At 40.9% G+C, this 16,103-nt stretch overlaps 1 protein-coding gene across 2 annotated transcripts in view; it reads right to left on the bottom strand.

The window, feature by feature from the left end:
* The window catches only part of rhobtb4 (Rho related BTB domain containing 4), a 34,409-nt gene extending 23,752 nt beyond the window's left edge, over positions 1-10,657 (bottom strand). The window contains exons 1-2 of one of the 2 annotated variants that reach the window (XM_026186232.2): positions 10,368-10,513; positions 9,499-9,643 (exon numbers count right to left, since the gene is read on the bottom strand). Coding sequence is in view for 1 of the 2 variants with exons in the window: in XM_026186228.2 (XP_026042013.1) it covers positions 10,368-10,591 (224 nt within the window). In the remaining variant the exon portion in view is untranslated. Of the gene's footprint in view, positions 1-9,498; positions 9,644-10,367 lie in introns of both variants that reach the window. The other variant, XM_026186228.2, reaches the window with a different exon arrangement.
* Between the last annotated feature and the right edge of the window lie 5,446 nt (positions 10,658-16,103).

Below are 16,103 nucleotides of genomic sequence, written 5' to 3'. Positions count from 1 at the left end.
CCAATATAAGAGGTAAAACTTTCTGTTGACATACTTGTCTGCAGCTATTATTCCCCCAGTGTCATAACATGTGGGCCGGCAGCTTGTTGAGTCTGACTGCTTGGCTGCAGAAAAATGTTCAACGACTTTAATACAGATATATTTCCAGGTCAAGTTTGTGCTGTTGATGCTGGTGGGCCATGATGGTTGAATATGTTGGGAATGTGAAGTGTCTTTAGGACAGGGCGAGAGGCTGGGAAAAGGAAAGAGGAGGAGGGCGGCACCACTGAGGGTTTATTGTGGGGAGAGAGGGGAAGGTCTCTTTGTTTAACTGCCTGCTGTCTGTCTGAGAATAAACAGACCTCTGATTATGATATTAATGCCAACTTAAATGTTTCACAGTGTGGTGCCTGGCTTTCGCAATGAAGTGCCTGGAGTGAAAAAGAACACGGTGCTGTATATTCCTCGCTGTCCTCAACTAGCAGCCCTAGAGTGCCAAAACGACCCAGTTAGAGCAATGCGGCATCTAGCGCACCCAACCACAACCCCATAGCCCATCGCAACCACCGGCAGATCATATTCAAGTCAAGTTACTCAAGTCTCTCTGTGGATATAGTGTCTTTGGCACAGCCTCAAGTACCCAGTACTCAGTTCTAAGTAAAAACACTTCAGTGGCAAATTCCAGTGATTCCATCGGCTTTGTGTTTGCTGAATCGTTTTCTTGTTTTAAATTCCTTGCTTGTAAGCCTATTTTATCCAAAATCACAGCCTGAGACAAAACAGCAGTGAGTGATAGCCAAGGTGGATATGGGGTTTTGACATGCAGAAGAGTGAAAAAGTAAATTCTTGAGTGGCACAAACCTTCTGCGATAAAGACAGACTATGCATCTGCCTTTGAAGTTATGTACTTCCTGCATTCTGACTTTGGGGGATTGAGGTTGCACAGGCATGGCTTGCTGAGCTCCAGTGCATGCAGTAACAGATAAAGATTTACAAAAAAAAAGTTGGCTTTTGGTTCAATTCAGGTTTACAGGAGTACGTGCACGGACAGACAAACAGCCTCCCTGATACTCTAAAAAGGCAACCTTAAGATCATATATGAATGCAAGGAAATACACATGTACACTCTCTGCTGGACAGACACACAGGTCAACGGAGGTGCCTCTTAAGCTGTAGCTGTCAAGTGCCAGGGCTAATCGTATTAAGGCTCTCTTCAGCCGTTGGTCCAAACTCTTAAAGTGATAGTTCAGTTTGGTGGAAACTTAGCCCTATTTCTAACCTAAACATATCTGTACAACCTGGGTGTTTTTTAATTTTACCAGGGCTGGCAGCTTTTTATATAAGGCGTCTCTCAGAAAACCTGAGCACAGCTTGATACATAAAGAGTCCTTTTTACTAATTTGTGATAAATGGAGCATATATTATGCTCCAGTAAAAAAAAAAAAAAGATTACTTTAGTTACCATGACAGGTGATGGCTAAGCCGATTAGGACCCTAAGGATTCATAGGCTGTGCAGGTATCAGGGTATTACACTAGTGGAGATGAGTTAGGTACTTAGGTCAGGGGGGCAGCAGGAAATTATGTGAAGCTGGGGTGTGAGATTCAGGTTAAGGAACGACACAGAGACAGATATGGAAATGGGGATGGAGGCTGGGAAGGAAGTAGGACCAGAGCTGGAGTAACTTCAGAAGCTGAGGGCAGAATTTAGGTTAGCACAGGAAACCAGTGTCAGGAGGCTTTAGCCTTGAAGGAGATTGACTCCTTTAAGCAAGCAACATATTTAGCATGTCATATAATTTAAAAATACACTTAAGAATAGAGAACAGGCCCAGGTTTAGTACACCATGGTTGATATGATTGATTTTTATTCTCCTTCCTGCCTTGAACAAGTTTAGTGTATAATCCATGAAAAATTTTCATTGTCAGCTTGAAATTGATATAATCCTTTTGATATACTGTCTTAGTATGCCCTTTAGTAAATCCATCAGCAGGGATCAGTGATGATCTTATCGGGAATTACTTGGAAAGTGTTGTATATAGGATACTGTGTTACTTAATTTTAATAATATTGTGATGGCAGGGAAAGAGTAAGCAGATCGGTTGTTAGAATTACATTTTTATATCCTTTATAAAAGAGGAAACGCCACCCATTAAACAGGCATGGTGCTGCAGGCGTAGCACTTCTCGGTGATCCGTTGGCACATTTACTTAAAGAGATTCTTTTTTTTCTTTCTGAACAAGTGTTGAACATTAGTGTGAGATTACAAGTCCAAGAGAAACCTTTCTTTATCCTTTATCAAATGGACTAAATATTTGTATTTATTGCATAGGTAACTGTGGTTCACCATGGTTGCCTTGTTGATAGTCACTGCAGTAACAACATTATTTGAGAAATCTATTGGCAGGAATGAGAGAAAATGCCACCAAACACTAGAAATTAATGATGCATTGTAAAAGGGAAAAGTATTTAGTGCTTTGTAATAGTTTTATGGGAAATATTTAGGCTCTCTCAGCCTTAACGCGCCCAGCCAAAATGCATGCGAATGCAGATATTTATGTTGTGCAGAGTGCTATGCACTATACCGGGCATTTAAGAGTTTTATTGACCAGCACTTTACAGCAGATCAAAGGATGGAGTCTCTTTCGCAATACATGCAATCTATAAGTGGGTCTTGACATTTTCCCTACTACCCGTGGTAAGGTTAGAAGTATTAGTGACCTCTCTGAACCACATATAAGACTAAACTTTGGAGTGAGGTTAAGATCAGATAACTAACAAGAAAAGGGGAAGAAGAAGGAAACTGGGCCCTTGAAAACTGCATGAATAAAAAGAAAAAAAATATATTTTTGATTTTGTTCTTTATCTTGTACAAAAAGAAAAAAAGGTCCAATTCAAACTGCTAGGTTTAAGAATATTTTGAAAATGAACATTAAATTTAATGTTTCAAAGTTCTAAACTTGTGAGACAATAGGACAGAGAAGGGACAGAGGCAAAGGAAATGCTAAAGTTGTGAGGAGAGAGATGTATTTGGCCTCAGCACAGGTCAGTCAGTATTCTCAAAACAGCCTGATCAAACAGAGAACGAAGCCAAGACAAACACCTCTGGACTTCAGTCTGGCACAGAAAAGCAGAACTGTAGGCCCGCCGAGATCACACTCCACAAAGTCAGTACATCAACCCTGCTCACTCTGCAAAATACTGTGTATCAGAGATTCCTAATCTATTTGGCTTGCAAACACCACAGCTTAGGAAATTCTACCTATGAAAGCCCATACCACAGGTCAAACATGTCGGCTGGATTATGAGTTTTCATTATTTTCTTTTAATAATCAAAAATATTCCAACTGCTATGTGTGGCATTTAATTTGTTAAATTGTAAAAACATATAACTTTGTGTGTTCTCTTTTGAAAACTGAAAGATCCTTGTCAAATATTGTAAATGAGCGTGTTAATGTAACATTTCTATGTTTGATATAATGCACATTTTCATCCTCGCTTCCATTTTTCTTGCAATATCCATATTGCTATCAGCCTAATGCAGTATCCATCTGCTTCTATTTAAAAGACACTTGCTTACATAAAGAAACAGATATGAAGATAGAGAGGAGGGGAAGAGCATAAGTGTAAACAGCAACAAAAAAAAAATCACAGGGAGACTCAGAAATAGTCAGATAGCCACATTACAGAGCACCATGGCATAACAGGAAGGCCCTTTGTTGTGTTTACTTCAAATAACCTGCATATCATTTATCTAGTTGCGCTGCTCTGCAGAGTTCCTCGCATTGTATTAGAATTGAGAAAACAAAACAAAAACAAACGAATTGTTAGGTAAAACCCTTGCATCTCACAGATAAAGCATTTACCTCGATAGCAATGCATTTTTAATTTTATTCAGTTCAGCCCATTGAGTGGGTTTTATAATCCCGAGTGGTCAAAGCATTTTCTCAGGCAGTGCAGGTGGCATGTAATCCGTCAGCTGGCCTGAAATCTCAAAAAAAGAAAAAAAAATCATCAAATGAAGAGATATGATTTTCACCTAAAAGCACTAAATTGGAGTATCCTACACACGCTGCTCGGCTGTATCGCAAAGGAGGTCATCATGCAATCTCCAAATGCAGGAATGTCATTAAACAAGACAGCAAATGTGTGCGCAGAAACAAAGCTGATATCCCGTGTACAGAGGCATCCCAAAATAGTGATGGAAAAATCTATACTAGCGGTTCCTTTTTATTTATTTCCACACCGCTGTGCCATGGCCTGATGATACAACCAGCATGCAATTATCACCACGCACTGTGACCACATGTCATTAATTTGCTAAGCCATAGCACGGCCACACAAGTTTTAATCGTTTGATTAAGGGCGTGGGGTTAGGCTCTTTTGGATGCTCCACCATCAATGATACCAGCTAATCCTAGCCACTTGTGGGCACAGGTCATTTCAACCAAATAAATGTTAAGATGAAGCACAAAGATATTCTCTTTCAAAGATGAAACTAAAAGACAGCTGACCAGAAAACCATAATGGAGCTTAACAAGACTCAAGAAGTCAATATTTTTGTATAACCTGGCCTCTGATGTTGTTGAGTGCATTGCTATTAAGTATGTTGGGCCATTAAACAGGAATGAAGATAATAAAATGATTAAATATTTATGTTAACTCTGGTGATGTATTCCAGTGGGACAGAGAGAGACAGAAACAAAGACCGAGAATATTTCATTGCCAGTCAGTGCAACAATTTCCAAACTGTCTGCTTTAAGAAGACCACAGGTGATAAACCAGATTTTATTGTCTAACCCTTAAATTGTATTTTGTGATCCGCTGTGTCTGACCTCAACCTACATGACTCAGTGTTTTATTGTTTTTCCCCTCAATAGATTTAAATGAAGGAAAAGATCCCTGTATTGCAATAACTAAAAATAGAACATGGCTTAAAATGTCTAGCCACACCACATAATATGTGATGAGTCAATTTCCAATTTTCATGAGGAAACAAACCACAGACACTGCAGTCCTGCATACATCGCGTTTGCTTCTATCAGTTATCATATCTGATTAATTTATTCTGGAGTGTGTGTGTGTGTGTCCTTGACTGTGTGAGAAAGCGAGACAGACAGAGAGCCGAGAGAGCATCAGTCAGACATGCTGCATCATTCTGAAACAGCAAAAAATTGGGCAGCGCTCGAATAAATGGCACGTGGCGGGCGATCACGGGGCAACAATGTGTACGTGTCAAAGAAGACATGCAAGGAAACACCTTAAATACAGCCAACCGCACAAGCACAGGCAAAATTACAGATTAAAAATCCTGTGGTTTCATGGGTGGTTCAGCCAAGACTGAAGCTGGTCTGACCTGGATTAGCAGGAACGGCACCCTTGGGTGTTCTGCTCTCTGAGAATCTGCGTTTGGCTATTACTAGACGAGACAGATACTGTATGTATGTGTCAGTCTGTTTATGTCTATACAGTGTGGTTTGGAAATGTTGGTTTTTGGAGTTTAAAAGCTTCACTGTGTGAGTCATTGTTTCTATATTTGTGGGTCTTGTGTTTGACTGCATTAAAAGATTTTTTGGATGCATCCCTGTGATGGGAAAGCTGCTAGAATGACTAAAGAAATAACTGAAAAATCATCTTTACACTGCAAGTGTCCTCTTTAAAACAAGTGGGGACAGAAATTGAGTGGAGGACAATGCTAAAATGAGCAAATATGTGTGCGAAACTTCAGAGAAACTCTCCTTTTCTTTATGTCACTTTCTGTAACCCAAGGAGAGCTTCTGGCAATGTAGGTGCTAATTGGTTTTTGTTTTTTTCCCCCCCATCCTTAGTTAATGAAAGCCAAATTGCTGTTATGAATGGATAGACAGGCAGGAAAGGAAAGATGTGAAAACAAACAGGAAGATAAGGAGACAGAGTTCCAGGCTTGCAGGCATCGAAAATAAAAGACGCTAGAGATTACTGCTGTGTGAGCAACACGAGCTAGATTTATGGAGCTGCGCGGGCCCATTCGGGCCTGGGAGGTGCTTAGAGCGTCCTGTAGGCGATGCAAGGAGACAGCCACACCCACACAACTCCACACATATACATCAATAGCCAAAAGGCAACCTGTTATGATATGCAATGTCATTTTGTACTGCAGAACACGCGCACTCCAAAACATCATCGCAATTTGGTCAGTCATATGATGCTGGAGCCAGTTCACCAAAAGGGATCGGCTTTCTGCCACAAATGAGAGGAGCAGATGCTAAAGAAAGATTTCCAGGGGTCAAATTGCATACAGCCTTGCACACATGCAAAACTATGCATGCATAATCATGCACAGTTGCACAGGAAGATGTAGTCGTCACAGTGATAGAGCCGTACGACCAGGACACAATCACAACACAAGCATGAACATAAATAGAGATGCAGTACAGCCAAGCCACCAAATGGTGCCACTTGGTCTCGGGAGAATATCTCGCCATCCTTTCCTGGATGCACATGCAGACACACACGCACCCAAGTTTCCACACAGCAAAATAGAAACAGGACAACAGGTTACAACGAGCAAGAGATGTGATTAAATAGAGAAATGGAGAAACTATAGCATGGGTTGAGGAGTGTAAAAGCAGAACAATCTATATGTGTCTCTGCATGCCAGACTGTCAGAGCCACTGTTAGCTCACGGCCGTTTCAAATATCAGTCCACTAGTCTTTTTTTTTTTTGGAAGTTTCTTTTCAGCTATAATTTTAGGTGGCCCTAACCTACCTCAGCTCTCTGGTAATCTGTCATTTTGCAGCCACACAATGCAGTGGCAGGCAGCGTTTCCTGCATGACGGGCACTGAATCCAAGGCACATCTGGAAAAGCCAAAATCTAAAAGTTAAAATACCACAAACAAAATGACTTTTGCAGCATAAAACCTTTGAAACCAAAAACCTTAATCGTATTCTTTCAGCAGTGATGTTGTGTAATATGCCTTCCTATCAGTGCAGCGATCTCAGATCTCTAGACACAACCCCTGTCAGCCCCTGGCCTCAATCCAGCCTGGAGCTATCTGAGGAACCACAAATGGACAAAGACACCCTCTCTGAATTCAGCCAGCTCTCTTATCTCCTCTCGTTTGATCGTGTGGTCCTGTCCCACCCCGGTCCGTCCTTGTTGATGATACAACACCTTCTTATCCAAGTCTCGCACAACTAAAACATATTCCCTCACGCACAGACTCTCTGGCCTTGCAAATGTGTGTTTTGCTTCCCGTATGCATCATATAATGTAGACATTCAGTTTTTTGTACAAAAAGAACTTTGTTCAGATGAGCAGTTTCAATCTGTAAAGTAATCGCACCAAGCCACACTTGCAAGTACAAAGAAATCAGCGAGTGCTAGGGACACGGTGCAGCTGATTATCATAAGGCAAATGTTCAACATGTGGAAAGAGATCATTTCTAAAGGGATGTTTTGTTTGTTTTTTGAACAGATTGTGATGAAGAAGAAGAGCCAGTTGTTAACTTATCTGGTTTTTTTCTTTTTTCTTTTCATTTCTTCTAATGAAATCGTTCCTTTATCAGCTTCTTGGTTCAAACAGAAAACAGGACAGATCTGAGAAAAAGAAGGGTTCTGCCTTCATGTTTACAATAATATGGAATAGGACTCTGTCAGAATTTCTCATTCTCACTCTCTCACCCTGCTTTACTCTTTCCTCCATGGCCGAAACCTCTTCGTGTCCCTCTTCTTTGAACTCCTGTCCTTTTTCTTCCCTCTACAGCTCAATTTCTCCTATATTAATTTGATACTATCTGCTTCTCTTCTCTTCTCCCAGCAGACAAAGGCCTATGTTCTTTCTCACTCTGCATTCTGCTCTTGCATACACATTCTTTGCTCACTGACACGCCATTTAAAACAACAACAACAACAACAACCAGAGAAGCAGCCAATAAGAAACAAACTGTACAATTGGCATCGCCAGCACAATCCCTTCTCTTATTCTCTTTTGCCCTCCCACCCTCCCTCTCCATCCCACCACCACCACCTCCACCACCACCACCATGTTTTCTCTGTTCAAAACTTACTAAAGAGGACAAACATCATGTGGTGCTGGGAAAAGAAGACACTGTTGCAGGATGACTGAGTCTCTGTTATATTTTCTCCATTCTGTGTGTGTGAAGAGTTATGTTGAATTCCACCAGCGTGTGTGTGAGCGTCACTTTATTACTAGTTACATCTAATACACCTACCACACACACACATGCACCTCACAGACACCAACTATTCAAATTGTTCTTGAGCCGAGGTGCAGGCTTAAAGCAGACTATTTGTGTGTTTTAGTTCTGTGCATGAGCATGTGCGCGCATGTGACTGTGCATGTGCGTCGTATTGCCCAGATCACACAAAGACACTTCTTCTTATACGATTCCCAGCTGTGTGGACTTGGCGCGCTAGTCAGCCATTCGACAGCCAAGAATGTTTGGTGTGCAACTCTACTGGAAAGCCCCAGTTACCCACACACACTTACTTAAACACACACTCACAAACACATATGCACCGCATCTACTGAGACATCCTACTCCTCTGAGCAGACGCAGGGAAGGGCCTCACCCCAAAAGGAAGAACGGTTCAAATTCCACAGCTGATAGAAAAAACACTGAACAGCGAGGGAAAAGTGGAGGAACTGATGTCAACTTTTGTCACACCATCCCTACACCCACCACATTTTCACCATGCTTCTATTGTGGTTGATGAAGGGGGGGAGGGAGGGTGTTTAGACTGTTGTCAGAGAAACCAGTTTTCTTTCCATGCTTTGGCCAGTAACTGCAGCGAATCACTGTTTGGCTCTGTAGACACTAAGTGACTCCATTCTGCAGCTATTCCTTTAAGCTTGACTCATGTATCCAGACTTCTGCAGGTGGTGAGCACATCTAATTCTGTATTTAACCAAGCTAAGCAAACTAGCAGTTGCAGGGAACATCACCATATGGCAGAAGAAACTGGGATTTACAGTAGAGCACAGCTAAACAAGATGATCTGTGCAGTTCTTCCCCCTTTTTACCACAAAAAGAAAAGTGGGAAGAGTATGAGGTAGAACTTCCACTTGCCAAAAACAAAAACCCAAACTGCCCTTTTAGGTAGGTCACAAAGTTTCATCAGTGCTGTGCAAATCAGTGTTTTTGTGTGTACGTGTGTGTGTGTGTGTGTGTGTGTGTGGGGGGGGGGGGGGGTTCTATAGGAAGATCTACAAATAAAAAGATAAAGTAAAATTTCAATTACTTTTCAAGTGTTTGTTCAGTACACCCCCTCTAAGATAACTTATGTAACCTCCCAAAAAGCTTTCGGAGAAGTTCAAAACGGAGGCTGTTCTAGTTCAGCCTGCGATATGTCGATAGCGCAATACACTGAACAGCCCAAACTAACTGAATCGTTATGCAACCCTTTGCTGTCTGTCCACATGTGGTCTTGCACTGTGAACTGCTCTGTAGCGAGCATACAGATTAAATGGCATGGCAATACACGTAGCATGTGCAACAATCCCTGTAATCTCCTACCTTTGAAACACATTCGCTTCTGCAATCAGTTCAGGGCTCTTTTATTTCCCCCCTTCGACGTCCACTTTAAGTTCACACCTCTCCGCTGCTCTACTCCATTCGCTTTATTCTGGGCAGCGCTCGTCTCTCGCTTCTCCCCATTAAACTGCAAGGCACAAACAATTGCGATCACTTAAGAGCATTCCTCGGGATGACAACATCTAATCATAACTCACATGCTTTAACACTTGCTCCTCCGGTTCAGCACTTGAAATTCCTCAAATCATCGCTTTCGTTTCGTGTAAAGATCTGCCAGAGCTGACAGAAGAAAAATACTCCCGACTGTTGTAGCCGAGAGACGCCAGGAGAAATGCAATTACACGGAGACTGCTGCATATTGCAAAACCTGCAGACATGCTCTTGTTTGCAGACCCCTGCTATTGTGCTCCGGGATCTGTCTGGGTAGTTGTGAGCCTGTGGTCCTGATGCGAGTTTTTCCACGTCCCTTTGTTGTTTCTGTCACACCTACAAGGAGGGAACACACGGAGGAGGGGAACCTTGCCCCTGCTTTCTTTTGTCTGACTGTTTTTACCCAGCAGAATCATGGCTGAACTACTCTATTTCTTTTTTTTTTCTTTTTTTAAATTTATTTTATTTTGTTTGTTTCTTAAAATATTACACTTTACGTCGCAGACGTACGAGCGTCTCTGGCATACATTTCATCCTCGTGGCATCAGCCCCGTTTCGATCTTTTCTGTCTTGATTTATATTTCTTCCATTTTTATTTATTTGTAATCCGCCTATAACTAAACAGCATATCCCTAAATAAAAGTGCATTTGCCCTTTGTTCTATCTCACCCGCACTTTTATCTTTTAGTCCCCCGTCTCACCGAATCCCTTGCCAGAAGTTTGGTCCTTGCTGGGGAGTAGACTGTCGCCGCTGTCTCTCTCTCTCTGTCTTCTCCTCCCCTTTCCTTCCCGCGTTGTCTTTCCCAGGCGGTGGCAGAACCCAGTTGTGCTTCACTCCAAACCATCCTGCATGGACAGCACGCCAGCGCTTATCAACGAGCACAGTGATGACTGCATCACTGCTTGTCACAAGCGCCACACCCATCCATTCATAAAGCAAAGCGAGTGCCAGCCTCCAGACCAGACTGCTCGCTGGGTGAGGAGGTAGTAAAACAACCACAGTGCTCCTTAAGGGGAAAATGGCTATAATATTCGTTTAGAAAGTCATGCCTTATATCTCTGTGTCTAAGGTGCTGAATTATGAATTTGTAGCCATTTAAATAAAATAGATCTCACCGTGTGAGTATGAAGTGATGAGTGTTTTACCATAGTAAACGTGATGGTTGGGGAAAAAACGTCAGCACTACGCAAGCATCGTGGTCTTCATAGTGACTATAGGATGTGTGAGTTTACGTCTTTTGCTTAGTACTGTTTATGTATTCTAGTATAATTAAAATTGTAACACCTAAATAAATAAATAAAAAATCATTTTAAACACTAATAATCTGACACGTAAGATGCAGAGTCACAAACTTAACAAGTGTGTATCCGGGATCAAAATGAAGGTCAAGTTCAAAGTTGGGTGTTTTGTTTGATTCATGAACATAGAGCGAAGGGCACTAAAGAGTTCAAGGTTGCTTTCAACTTTACACCATATAACACAGTCTTTCAACATTTTAATGTATTTGTAACTCCTCATAGATTATCCTTGACAGCTTTATAAAATATTTTCTATAATGGGTGTTGCAGTTGGATTTATCCCACCCCCTCTTGCCACTTATTGAAATATTTTGTCAGAATGATAGATAGATAGATAGATAGATAGATAGATAGATAGATAGATAGATAGATAGATAGATAGATAGATAGATAGATAGATAGATAGATAGATAGATAGATAGATAGATAGATAGATAGATAGATAGATAGATAGATAGATAGATAGATAGTAACATAGCTGACTTCAGCATATGCACCTGAACAAGTCTGTGTGTGGAAGACTCATAATCTCAATGAACGCCCAAGCCTCAGTAAACATATGCACCAAATATCTCTTCATTCTTCTTGTATTGACAAATCTAACCATTAGCACAAGCAAAAATTAAAGACTGTATATATATGGTCTACATTTTTTTTTCCAACATTAGTCAACTCATTTATTTTTTTCACACCTAGTTGTATTTTTTTATTTTAGCAACAAGGTGAGCCAACAGTCTTCTAGGAACAATTCACCTTCTTTGAACAACCGTGAAGATGTAAGGCTAAATAAGCAAAGCAACACGTCATTTGGGTCAGTTTGTGTAACCTTCAGGATTTAAGATTCAGTATTTTCACTGCCACTGTGTTTAAACATAGTTGTGTGAAATGCTTAAAATTGGGAGCTTTTATTACAAACTGGATAAAAGGATAAAAGTCAAAAGGGTACACAGTTCCAGTGATAATAATATGAATAACTGCTAAAAGTTAAATAAAATGAAATAAAATGGTATCAGTCCTAGCTTACAACTTGTACTTGCACTTTCATCAAAACAAATCAAATCAAATTTGAAAATATTACAAGTGTTTATAAAAATACACCTTTGTGTGGAAGGTAATGTACAATATAACACAACAGGAAAAAATGATCACTTCAATTTATTCTTCACCATAAACTTGTTTTTTTGAATAGTCAGTGAAGTATTTGACCCCCACCTGTCATCAGCATTTCTGTAAATAGAGGTCTTTTCTCTGTATATTCTTTTTTTGGCAAAAGCATAAATGTCAGGAAATTGAGTGAGTGTGAGAGGCCCTTGTCTCTCACAGATTCCCTAAAACTCCTTCTCAGCCAGGCATCTGAGCTGCTATTGTCTTGTGAAGGGAAAGGAACTTGCCCAGGCTTGCTCCTACCTCAGCATGCATGCAAGTCCTAAGCAACCGTCCTCAAGCTATGGCCAGCAGATGCTCACATATGTGCAGGCGGGTGTTGTCACATCATGCTGTAGCCGCACTCTTAGTACACTTGGGAAGAACCACTACTGTGAATTATAACACAAACACAACACATGCACACACATACAACACACATCTGTGAACACACATGCTACAACTTCTCTGAACTATAATACGCATACACAAAGTCATTTATTTTCACTCTAGTCCCTGTACCTGACCATTTTCAAAGAAATGTTTGACCTATGAACCATTCAAGCATAAAAAGACATCTAACCCAAGGGATGAATCAGTGTTGTGTCTACTCATAACAGACCGCTTAGCAGGGAATCTATTTTAAATTGTATCTTTAGCTCTTGTTACTAGCAGCCCTTCACAAAAACGCAGACTTTGTACCCATTTCAATAGTTTGCCAATGTTAAACAGTTATCAAGGCATAAAAGAATCATTTTACCAACAAGGTGATTCCCAAAGAGCTATTAGCCAAAAACTAGACATTCTGGCTTGGCGGGAAATTTGCAGAAACTAGACTGGTGAAGAACATAGGAAAGAGTGACAGGCTTGAGCGACTACAGCAAATAAACAATGTTGGAAAGTCATATCCTTAAGAAACAGGGAAAAAAATCCAGCAAAGACCTGACACACTTCAGTTGATCCATCTAGTGTTCACTGAAACCTCACCAGAAATAGTGTCAGTAGAAGGGCTTTGCTACCAAGAAGCCATTCTTAAGAAAGGGGAAAGGGGGAATAGGCCCAATTACACAAGAACTGGACTGAAAATCAGTGGCAACAGGTTTTATGGAGAGATGAATTCAAATTTGAAATATCTGGTTTAAAATCATTGTTAATATGTACAGAGGGGGTCAGGTGAGAGGTACAACGAGATAATGTTATTCACCTCATCTGTCAGTGGTCATAATGTTATGCCTGATTGGTGTACATTCTTAAGCAGTAAGGGTGTATTTTGTTTTTGGCTTACTTTTTATTAAATAAATAAAAACAGTCTAATTTGTCATGTGCAGTTGTGTTTACCCACCTTTAAAACCTGGTAAACTCCAGATAGTTTTTTGTTAATGTCCTGATACAAAAACCCTTACAATTGAAAGAGGGTAAACTTTCTTTTTCTACTAGACTGCAGATGGAAATAAAGATGGCTATAGATACAAATACATGCCACACTGAAGGTCATGAGACTATAAGTGTATTGAATCTGTCAACTTCTCTGCTTTAATTGGGCAAAACGTCTCTTCTCTTCCTAATGGTGTAGACGGGTCTACCAAACCTTTATCTCAAAGTGTCTTGTACAGCACTTTTGAATTGCCAGAGGCCTCTGCAATAGCACTATTTATGCAGCTGCATGGGCACAATAGGGGCATAATAGGGGATCCACATGGTTCATCTCTCACTCTGTCCCTTTCCTAAAGGGGGGAAACTGCTGACCCCAAAGGTCTGAAAGTCCTATGTCAGCTATATACAACAAACAAAAACATTTTGCCTATGTGTTGCACCTCCAATACATAAAAATATGCCTTAACAATACGATACACAACTAGCTACACACTCACAAAAAAGTCCTGCACAGATCATTTGCACTCAGCAGCTCTGTCCCTTCACTGTAGTATGTCAGGAACCACAATGGCCTTTGACACCAGACATCACACCGAAAGCTAACTTTAGGCTGACGGACCACAATGGGCTTCTCGTTGCCACAGAGCCTCTGCTTTTTTTCTGCTTGATCTCGCACAAAGCGGTGTTAGAGAAATACCAATTGAGCCTGAACAATTGCTCACAAAAGGGGCACTGACTTGGTGTTTCAAGCACTCTTGCTAAAGATATCACATTCTAGACCACGTGTTGTGATGGCAAATTACAACTGTTTGACTATGTGCTGCAGTTATTGTTTTCTACTCGTAAAATATTTAAATCCAGGGGATTTCAGAAGAGACTTACTGCTTAAATTCTAGATGATTATAGGATTATTTTTTAATATCTTCTCAGTAGAACACTTCTCAAATGTTTTACATGGACAGCAGCGGTCTGCTTTAACATCAGTGGAGGGGATGCAGAGTTGCAGAGCAAGTTTGGAGCATATTTTCAATATTTACATTTACAAAAATATATATAATTAAACTTTTCAGCCACATGAAGTTTGGACATCTGTAGCAACTGACTCTGCAGAAAGTTGGCGAACTCTGCACTATGCACCTCAGCATCCAGTGACCTTGCTTTTGATTTTATGTGGCCTACCCTTTCATGGCTGAGTTACTTTTGTTCCCAATCGGTTCCACTTTGTTATAATACCACTAACCGTTGACTGTGGAATATTTGGCAGTGAGGGAAATTCACAACTGGACTTGTTGCGCATTTTTCAGGGATGAGGGTTTGTTTGTTTTTTTTCACCAAGTTGTTATATGGTGGGTAATCACAGTGTGTTTGTATATTACCAGTATGTGAACAGTCAGTTTAAGAGAAAATAAAGGTGACTTTGAAAACTGAATAAGTGTACCTCAAACAAATGCTCATTACCCCATCGAGTTTGTAAATATTTTGCTTTTCCTCTTTTTGATTTTGTGTTTTTGGACATGCGCATATGCATGCTGTACCTGTGTCATCTGTTTAGAAACCTCAAAAAAAGGGGTCAGGGGCCAATTTGTTGGTGAGGACAAAGATCAAAGAGGCAATGACAGAACTCCTGCTATGTGTTCTTCCCACGTTCTCTCCAAGCACCTCCATCAAGGATGAAGGGTAGCATTCGGTCTGGGTCCGTACTCATCCAGGTTTGGACACCTGGCCTCTTTGGCCAGAACTCCAGGCTGCCCGTGTCCCTTCAGAGCATCACTTGGGTGCTATGAATAGATACAGGCGTATGCTCGCTGCTGTCAGCTGGGCATTGGCACGTGTGGCTCATGCAACGCAATGCTCCAGACTGGCGTCACTGCACCGACAGCACATTCAGGTCACCATGGAAACAGGGATGAGCACAGCTACCTCTGCCCTAATATTCATTGGCTGCATTTTACAGACAAACCGCAATTTCTTATTCTTTATCTTTATCTTCCTGTCTTTGTTTTCTCACCTCTTTCTTAAAAAAATAATAACTATATCCCTCTCCATCTATTTTTTTACTTATGACGCTCAACGGGGAACTGGAGGTTTGAGATTCTACCAGAGGGCGTTATAGTAACCAAGTTTTAAAACCTGGGTGATTTTTATCCTTATGGCTCTAAATTAATAGTATGACTACAGGAAAGTATGGTGTCATGGCAGTCCTCTCTCTTGTTTCCTCTTTAGCATGCGCTGTGAAGGTGACCACCTTAATGAAAGGGTGTGTGGGTCACTGCATTTTTCACTGAGGGACAACTGTTTTCTCAGGAGAAATGAGCAGATTGCAGTGTTTGTACTTCCGCTTCATTTGCCACTTTGTGTTTAATCACATATCATTTACTGCGTACTGGCCAGAAGGAAAAAGGCCGGCTTGGTAGTAGGGACAGGTACTGGGTTATCACTGAAGACAGGAGTTACTGGGAAGTTGTATCCTCTGCTGTAAGTGCTCTTTTTCAGTCTGCAGAGAATATCTATGAAACTAGTTGCAGCTTTCAGACTTTTTGAAAGCTGCCACTGGGTCAATTCATATATAAACAATGACAGCTGTTTTTTTAATGATATTTCTTCTTCTTTTTCTTAGCCAT

The sequence above is a fragment of the Astatotilapia calliptera genome, chromosome 12, assembly GCF_964374335.1.
Source record: "Astatotilapia calliptera chromosome 12, fAstCal68.1, whole genome shotgun sequence".
Classification (NCBI taxonomy): domain Eukaryota; kingdom Metazoa; phylum Chordata; class Actinopteri; order Cichliformes; family Cichlidae; genus Astatotilapia; species Astatotilapia calliptera.
This window is presented reverse-complemented; position numbering and strand designations above follow the sequence as displayed.